This window comes from Cavia porcellus, unplaced genomic scaffold (assembly GCF_034190915.1).
Source record: "Cavia porcellus strain 051 isolate PalLab524CR breed Dunkin Hartley unplaced genomic scaffold, mCavPor4.1 scaffold_42, whole genome shotgun sequence".
Classification (NCBI taxonomy): domain Eukaryota; kingdom Metazoa; phylum Chordata; class Mammalia; order Rodentia; family Caviidae; genus Cavia; species Cavia porcellus.
Genome location: NW_026947525.1, coordinates 3356459 through 3366679, shown reverse-complemented (window position 1 = coordinate 3366679; position 10221 = coordinate 3356459). Strand labels below are relative to the sequence as shown.

Genomic DNA, 10221 nt, shown 5'->3' with positions numbered 1-10221 from the left:
TGCTATGTTTAATCTTACCCTCTTTAAGAAAAAAAAGTGTGTAGGAAGATAGGCATATTAATAACATTTTGGTGGATCATTGAGGTTAACCATGACAGTGTCTTTATTTGAATATCACTTTGTATGCTTTAAATTTGTAACTTGAACAACTACTTCTAAGATGACAATATGATACTAATCAACTAGTGATTTCTTATTGTTTATTTTTCTGAAATTCTGTATTATTTCTACACTTTTTTCCTCTTTAAATAAACAACATTACAATTCACCAGAAAATACAAAATTTAAGTTTAAAGATAAAATATTAAGTACGGAGGCACTATCCATACTTGAAAGTGAAAAGCCCATTTCAGTTTAGCATGTTTAGTTATAAGATGCCATGTTGAAGCACAAAAACATCTAGATTAAAAAATCTAGAGAGGTACAAGTGTTTAACTGAAAACCATACAACATGTACACCTAAGGAGAGCCCCACCTCAGATTTGTCATTTCTGGAATATTTGTGAAGAAATATTGACATCTAACTTCTGTATTGATTATTTCTTCAGGACTCCTTGGGATTTTTAAAGTAAACTTAGATCTAAACTCTCTGAACAGTGATGCTTTTTCTATGTATTTAACAAGAAACATGGGTTGCTATATTTCTCACATTGTTAATCCACATAGGATCTCTGCCCAGTGAACTCTTTCAGATATGTAACAATGATCATGTGTGCTGAGAGTATTCCCATAGCACATAGGATTTATCTCGTGTGTGAGTTTTTTTTCATGTATTTCACTTACAATCTGGCTGCTGAAACTGTCTCCACTTGCTTACATAGCCAGTGGTTCTTCCCAGTGTGAAATCTTTCATGTGTTTTGCAATGTAGTAAAAGCTTTGCCACATTGTTATATACATAGGCTTTCTCACCAGTGTGAAGTCATAGATGTATTTTACAAAATCCATGTGTGGTGAAAGCTTTCCCAAGTTCTTCACATACACACAGAGTTTCTCAACCATGTAAATTTTATAATGTATTGGACAATGAGCATTTCTGCTGAAACGTTTTCTACATTCCTTACATATGTAAGTTTTCTGCCCAGTGTGAAGATTTTCATGCATTATGCAATATGTACATGTGCTGAAACCATTCTCATGATGCCTATATACACTGGTTTTATATTGAATGTGAACTTTCATGTTTCTTACAATCTCCCTGTGTTTTAAAAGCTTTCCCACATTGCTTACATACATATGGTTTCTCTCCAGTGTGAATTCTTTCATGAACCTTACATTGTGCACGTGTGTTAAAAGTTTTCCCACATTGCTTACATACATATGGTTTCTCTCCAGTGTGAATTCTTTCATGAACCTTACAATTTCCCCATGTGTTAAAAGCTTTCCCACATTGCTTACATACATATGGTTTCTCTCCAGTGTGAATTCTTTCATGTTCCTTACAACATCCAGGTCTGGTAAAAGCTTTCCCACATTGCTTACATACATACGGTTTCTCTCCATTGTGAATTCTTTCATGTTGCTTACAACATCCAGGTCTGGTAAAAGCTTTCCCACATTCCTTACATACATAGGGTTTCTCTCCAGTGTGAATTCTTTCATGTTTCTTACAGTATCCCCATGTGTTAAAAGCTTTCCCACATTGCTTACATACATATGGTTTCTCTCCAGTGTGAATTCTTTCATGTTGCTTACAACATCCAGGTCTGGTAAAAGCTTTCCCACATTCCTTACATACATATGGTTTCTCTCCAGTGTGAATTCTTTCATGTTCCTTACAACATCCAGGTCTGGTAAAAGCTTTCCCACATTGCTTACATACATACGGTTTCTCTCCAGTGTGAATTCTTTCATGTTGCTTACAACATCCAGGTCTGGTAAAAGCTTTCCCACATTCCTTACATACATAGGGTTTCTCTCCAGTGTGAATTCTTTCATGTTCCTTACAACATCCAGGTCTGGTAAAAGCTTTCCCACATTGCTTACATACATACGGTTTCTCTCCAGTGTGAATTCTTTCATGTTGCTTACAACATCCAGGTCTGGTAAAAGCTTTCCCACATTGCTTACATACATAGGGTTTCTCTCCAGTGTGAATTCTTTCATGTTTCTTACAGTATCCCCATGTGTTAAAAGCTTTCCCACATTGCTTACATACATATGGTTTCTCTCCAGTGTGAATTCTTTCATGTTGCTTACAACATCCAGGTCTGGTAAAAGCTTTCCCACATTCCTTACATACATATGGTTTCTCTCCAGTGTGAATTCTTTCATGTTCCTTACAACATCCAGGTCTGGTAAAAGCTTTCCCACATTGCTTACATACATATGGTTTCTCTCCAGTGTGAATTCTTTCATGTTGCTTACAACATCCAGGTCTGGTAAAAGCTTTCCCACATTCCTTACATACATAGGGTTTCTCTCCAGTGTGAATTCTTTCATGATTCTTACAATTTCCCTGTGTTTTAAAAGCTTTCCCACATTGCATACATACATAACATTTCTCTCCAGTGTGAATTCTTTCATGAACCTTATAACTTGCATGTGTGTTAAAAGCTTTCCCACATTGCTTACATACATAGGGTTTCTCTCCAGTGTGAATTCTTTCACGTTGCTTACAATGTTTAGATCTGGTGAATACTTTTCCACATTGTGGAAACATATATGGTTTCTCTCCAGTGTGAATTCTTTCATGATCCTTACAATTTCCAGGTTGGATGAAACCTTTTCCACATTGCTTACACACATAGGGTTTCTCTCCAGTGTGAATTCTTACATGAACCTTACAATATGCACGTGTTTTAAAAACTTTCCCACATTGCTTACATACATAGGGTTTCCCTCCACTGCAATATTTTTCATGGATCTGAACATCATGTGTTTCTGTTTCTTTCACATTCACATTACTTTCTGCAGTACAAAGGAATACTTCTTTACACTGCTTCCAAGATGTATGTCCATAAGATTTCCCTAGCTTGTCATTTCTGTAAAGAAAAAATCACATATAGGATTTATAACCATATTACTAAGCTTTTCTTGGAGAATTGAACAAAACTGTTTGCAGTCTCACTGTTTGAATCCCCACTTCATATGTTTCACTTTTGTATTTCATAACTATTTCTATGATCAGCATTTGTAATCATCTTGCGATTTCTTACTTTTTTTTCACTTTGAATGCAGTATTATTTCTACTTATTTTGTCTTATTTAATCTTTCCTTATATTAAATTTAAAAAAGAAAAATTCACAGTGAAATTGGTCTCTGTTTAATGACTGCATTAATATCAAGTTCTGTTTTTAATGCCTGCTAAGAAATTCTGACTTTGAAGCAACACAATGGCCTTGTAAGATATGTTGAAAACAACTATTCCCAAAAGACTGGTACACATTTGGAAATCTTAAAAGTTGGTACTTTGAAATGCATAATCTTTAGCTTCACTTTGGGCATGGGAACATATGTGTATCACATGCAGATTATTCTCATATGTTTCCCCATCACAATCTCCCTTCTGTCCTTAACCTGTAGTTCCCTTTTCCATATAGTCAGTCTTACTTTTCTCTAACAACTCTGTTTCATTTCTTTCCACATTTTGTATTTTGGTTTCTCATCTAAAAGAAAGCCAGTGACCTTTTAGGTTTTATAGCTGAGCTATTTCACTGAATTGATGGGTGAAAGACCCAGCTAATTCTTATGGCAAATGACATTATATTATTTATTTTTTGACATTATATAACACATTTTTTCCATTCTTGCTGGGAATGAACAACATGTATTAGCATAAATCTATAGCTTTTTAAAAATCTATTTTAAGTGATTTTCATAGATCATTAAGCTGTGAAGTTTGATCTTGAAATTGCCATTCTGCAAAATCTGATTCCTAGTGTGATGGGTTTACAAGAATGCACAATCACAGAGAGTCCATTAACATTTTCCTTCTCTACAAATCCAGTGATAGATAGATAAGCTTCAAGGCCTGATCTGTTATAATTTGATCTGCTTTATATATGAGTAAGCATGTATCAGTATTTTATGTGGATTTTGAGATTTTAAAAGTATCCAGGACAAGTATGAGGGGATCAATTTCTAGAGACAACTGCATACTGATATTCAAAATGAGTGCACTAACATTCCACCAGCCTACTAAGAATATTAGTCAGAATTGCCAATTGTCTAGAGCATGGCTTGGAAACATGAGCACTCAGTTTTATTTCAAATTCTATTGCAATCTTAGCAATTGTTCGATAATGAATGTGTTGTATTCACATGTATATATGGGTAGAAAAACTGAAGGGAGAATGTCATAACTCAAAGTGTATGCCTTTCATACACATCTACATGCAATGTCATACATTTTCATGATTTAATTCCCTCATATATATACTAGCTTATACATCTTTGGAGAATATTACTGACATTAAATTAAATGGTGCCTCATTTCTTTGGTGGTCATTTTTCTGCTGACTCACTAATTACTCAGGAACATTCCTCTCCTTGTGAGTGTGAATTACCTTAAGTATCTCCAGTAAATTTTGCATTCTTTTTCAGCTTCCTGGATATCCCCGAGTCCTCCTGAACTGTAGACATAGAAATACCAGGACTCAGTTGAGAAATACATACAAATTAATAGATTTTGTTTAGATTCATGATATAATGTGTCCAGGTCTGAGCTATTTTTAAAAATATTTTCATATTCTTTTTAATGAAACAGCACTAATGAGCAACAAACAATATTCTGACAGCATGAGTGCCAAAAAGATTTCATCCTTACCTATTGCAGCTATGTTCCTAAAGATTTCACCCATCACATCTCTGTAGAGGTTCTTTTGGGATGGACTCAGCAAACTCCACTCCTCATTGCTGAAGTTCACAACCCCATCCTCAAAGATCACCGCCTCCTAAAGGATCATACATATATTTCTCAAAGGAAGGGTGAGACCCCAGGTTTGGGATATCTTAAATTCTCTCCTACAAATCTGAATCAAAAGCAAAGTGCGGTGGTGCATATCTATAATCCCAGCACTCAAAAGGTGAGACAGGAAGGCATCAGTGAGGTCAGGGCAATTCTAGGCTCTAGGGTGTTCAAATCCAGCTGATATACATACAGAAAGCTTGTCTCAATAAAACAAAACTAAACTCAACAAATAAAGCCAAACAAAACAGCTGAATGAAGACTGATTTGTTCAAATTTAAATCCATGTCTTGGTCATTAATTTTGTGTCTATACACATTTTTGAAGACAGCCAATTTGATGCTAGATTGCAACTCACTGCTAATATAACAGGCAAATAGGAGCACTGATTCTTGTGCTGAGTCATGGCAAGATTCCCTGTGCACTTTCTCTAAAGCAGAGCTCACAGTGAGAAGCCTGCAGGACCAGCAACCACAAAGCACAGAGGCAGATAAATGTCTCATTAATTGCCTGGGAAGACAAGCAAGAACCTCCCCTCCCCGGTCAGCGGTGGCAGTCTGGAAAACTGCAGCCCTTCCAGGGGGATAACCAGCAGCAGCTCCTAAGATCCGTTCTATGTTGGAACTTAGGGCGCTGTGAAACCAAACAACCAGCCTGTCTCCCTACTAAGCAATAGTGAACTTACTGATGCACCATCTAGAATCAAACATCCCACTTCCCTATCCCTCTTCTCCTGTCACCCCACATTAGCAAATGGGAACCAGAAATCTGAGCATCTCCTGGGAAGTTGACCATAGAAAATTAGGGGGACTTCATTCTACTATCTCTTTGAAGGAAAATGTTTTTTTATTATTGTTTCATTCTATTCTGATTAATGGTACTGCTCAATTCAATATTCTGTTTTGATAAGTTCTATAATGTTCTGTATTTCATCTCATTTTGATATATGTGATTAAAGAACAACTATGACAAAGATAACAAAATATACTGTGATACCTATTACTGTTATCCCAGTAACCTGTAGTGAAGTTGTGTACCAATTTCACTGTGTGATCTTAGTTGACCTTATGCTGCCTTGTTCTGTTCTATTTTACCAATTTCAAAATTAAATAAAAAATCTCAACAATCACTTTGATAGACTACAGATGATGTCTGTTCAAATCTCATTTAGGCCAATGAGTACTTTGTTCTTAATATACTTCAGCAGCATTTTGAAACATGAATTTGGTTTCATAGAACAAAACATAAATAACATCAAATATGGTATATAAATAGTAACTCAAGTGTTAGTGGAAAACAGCTGCATTTTTAAAATATGTATATAAAATGAAACCAGGCCCAAGCTGTAAATTATACCTCACTGTCACCAAGTGATCACTTTCAATTCAAATATAAGAAATATATCTTGGGAATCTGGTGAAGGATTTCTTCCTTGAATTTGGGGCTATCCTAAGTTACAGAGCTGTCTAAAATAGACAAACCCTGATTGAGACACCGAACAGACAAAGTGAAACTTAAAAAGAGACTGCATAAGACAACTTTGGTTTGTTTTAAAAAAAAATTATAGCCATACAATACAGAAAAATTCCAACAATATTCAATACTTTCTCAGAAACAATGTGGATATCGTCCATACTACACAGAAAACATTTTCATAGTTGCGTATTTAGCTCAGTGGCATGAACACCTGCCTGGAAAGCATAGGTCATGCGTTTGATCCTTGGTACAAAAAAACTGAAAATTTCAGCTTCATGACACTGGGGCATAAATAGAGATAACCAAATTAGATCTCAAGTATGGAACACAAAAATTATGGATTGACAGGGATGTGGAATACTGATTGTTTGTTGCCAGAGCTGGTGTTGATCACCTCCATGAAGCAATCAGAACCCAAGTTTGCTTCATACTTGCTCTAAGAACTACCTGACTTTCAGTGAAGACCCTCTCTGTTGTATGTCCGGCTATTTGCTGCCTGCATCCTGTCAGTCAAGTCCACATCTTTTCCACACTCCTCTGATCCATCCTAAGCAGAAAACTCTTCATGCCTAACAATCAATATCACTGCAAAATTTCTATTTAGGGCTTCTCATTTACACCACTTAGATAAGTCCATTGTAGAGAATTTCCATATTTAAACTGGCTATTAACAACCAAGCTACTAAATCAGCTCTTAATTCAGAGGTGACACCCCTATTCCTTTACATTCAGAAGGATATCACATGTATATGTCCATGCAAATGCATAAATTTTGGTATTTTTCGATGAGAATTTAACAGGTAGCCCTTTCTGGAATTTGTCCTTCACAAATTTTTACCCTGTCCTTGATAACACTTTCATATTTGCTTCATTTTTCTCAGACTTCAAAACTCTATGGCTGTTCTCACAAACCTAGTCTGTGAGTGGAGGTGCCACCTAAATAATTAAGTATGATCAGAAATTATTTTGCACTGATCTGTATAATACACAGGAGTTCACCAGTTGTTTCAGAAGCCTTTCTCTGCTGAGGCACAGTATTACATATCTCTGAATTCTCAGGACCTTTGTCACTACGTGTCATGAGGATGGAAACAGGAGAACATACTATAAATTTAGGAGATCTCTATAAATACAAAAAAGCCCAAGTTTAAGTTGAGCCATTGTGGCTATGAGGCCCTGAATTACATACATTAATAAACTCTGGACATTCCAGATCTGCTCCTCTGTGGAAAGAGAGCATAGACCTAGCTCATTACTGCTGTATAAACTACAAAAGCATCATAGTCAGGGTCTTCCCAAGCTCCGCCCAATGACTAAGATGGTGGACTTACCAGGCTAGCAGTGAATTTCAAAGATGATACTTGAGTCTGCTGCTGTCATAGTGAAGCCAGGGTTCTGGGGACCCCAAATTACCCTTGCCAACAGCAAGAGGCAAAAGGGATAGTGAATGACCCAATGCCAATGCTGGAGGACCTCAGGAGCTGAAGCTAACAAAATACCTGAGGCTCCAGATACCGGAACTACTCCTAAACACTTGTAACTGGTTTCGCCCAATCCATGCTATTTCTGGGAGCCTATCCACAACCTCACCATTCCATGGCTCCAGGATCTCTCAGGTTCTTTGCCAAACAGGCCACAGGACATCAAAAGTACTAAATGAGATCCAGCAATCATTTTGTTACCAGTATTGTACTCAGAACAGGTAAATCGTGATGAGACATCAGAAGAGACAGAAGTCACAGCCAGCAATAGCCCATCTGATTGGACAGTTCATAGAGCCTGCCCCTTCATCATTGATTGACTGCTCTACTGCCCTCCTTCTGAGTCAAGAATAAACAGGGAAAGGAACCCCTCCCTGCAAGAGAGGATCCCAAATGATAGACTGTAGTGCAGAGACTTCTGGAGCTGCCATTCTTCTACAGTGGTGAACTCAGCTGGACAGAGGAGTGTTCATACTGAAGAGCTTTCCTCAGTCTTTTAATTTTCAAATCCACTTGATTTCAAGGAAAAAATAACACATCAACAAAAATTAAATTCCAAAACATGGCAATCAGGGGGCAACAATGGTATATACATTGCACATTGTCATCCCCAGAACATTCACCCAGAGCACAAGACATCTGTAATCAATTTTCTAAACAGTGCTCTTACAGGGTCCTGAGTTATTTAAATACTATTGGCATGAGACACAGTTAGGTCCCCCAAGGAGCCCATGCAGGAGACCAGATACCTTGCAACTATGGGGAAGACTGATACCTCATGCTATGGGCCAAGGCTCAAGACAAATGATAAGCAAATTCATCCATATCCTAAGGATTGATATTCTAAATAGTTCCCTAGCACTCTGAGGAAGTCAGGAGTCACCATTTAAAGAAATGTATCCTTATCCTAAAGACTGACATTCTAAAAAGTTCCTATCATCCTGAGGAACTCAGGAGTCACCCTCCCAAACCCCTAAGGGAAGAGACACAGAGAATGCCTGCTTTCTATGTGACTCCCTTCCCCCTTTGTTCCCAATTAAATCAACTTTACCTGAACTTATAATCTTATTGGCTACCATAACTCTGTTCCATCTTATGCCCATCTGCATTGTGAGTTCCTAGTTTTCCCCTCCTTAAACTCACTTCACCACATGATTTTACTCTATAAAGGTCCCTAGAATGGACAGTGTTTGGCAACCTGCTCAGGATACCTTCTCTCTCTCAGGCAGCTTTTTTTCTCTCAATAAGTATATTCTTCTCTTAATCTCTGTTGTTCCTAAAATTCATTCTTTGACTTTACAGGACAAAAACCTAATATCAGACATAGTAGACTGGGAGATTCATTCAAGTATAACAATATCAGTATAAACTTTTCTCTTTCTTGAAGTCAGAGAAATCAGTAGTAGTTTGTATCACACACTGTTGATCTAACCATGCCATGGATACTTGCATTGAAGTCTTTAACCCTGCCTTTGAGTGCTGCTTCTTTTTCTGAAACTGAACTGATCTGTAATTTTGGTTATGGTATTGACAATGCATTAAGGAATTGACTCAAAATATTTCTTCTGAATGGTTTACCAACAGCCATGGAGGAAAACAGATAGCAAAAATTCTTTGTTTTGATTTCTTCATTCAAACCAAAGGATGTACTTGAAAGAGCTTTGCCCTTCAAACAATTATAGGACCTCATGGTTGTAGTTCATGGTGGAAGAATGTGAAATCAGGGATGCTTACTCATATGGCCACTTCCTCTTTTCTCCTTGAATACAACTTCCTCTTTCTTTCCCAGGGGCCTAAAGAAAATTCCCATCACCTTCTAGCATGACATCAATGTCCCCTCCAAGCACCACATTCAGTCAAAAGTCACATATACCCCATAACCCCATAGTCACTGGGGGGGGGGGCAAACCCTTGGTGGCTGTGAGCTCCTCTCCACATTCTTTAAATAAAAGGCCACTTTTACATTTCTTATATTCTGCTTCTCTATTGTGCTAATTTACCTCCTTGGGAATCTCAGTAATCTAACCCACTTTAAACCTATCTCATCACATGATTTTATTCTATAAGGTCTCTAGAAAAGACAGAGTCTTTTGCTACAGGCTCAGAATCCCTCCCTTTTTCTCAGATAGAAGCTTTCAGATAGGATTTTTGGTGTAGTAAAGACAAGAATACAAAGTCAAAATGGCCTTTATTCTAAGAATATGGGGAGAACCCCATGACCACTGGGCGTCTGGCTTTTTCTTCTGGAAATATGTGGGCAGCATACATATAGTTTTTGACTTGGGTGGTGCTTAATTAAAGGTGGCATTGCTGATATGCAAGTAGCTGATTGAGATTCTTTTCTGGCCACAGGTAGG

General features: G+C 37.3%; 1 protein-coding gene across 1 annotated transcript; it reads right to left on the bottom strand.

The window, feature by feature from the left end:
• Positions 1–1244: 1244 nt before the first annotated feature.
• On the bottom strand, positions 1245–2522 carry LOC134474911 (zinc finger protein 709-like; the record flags this gene model as incomplete). The annotated part of the gene is made up of 2 exons (XM_063243952.1): positions 1245–1966; positions 2114–2522. Coding segments are annotated over 2 exons (1131 nt in total), but the record flags the coding sequence as incomplete, so codon positions are not given.
• Positions 2523–10221: the final 7699 nt, after the last annotated feature.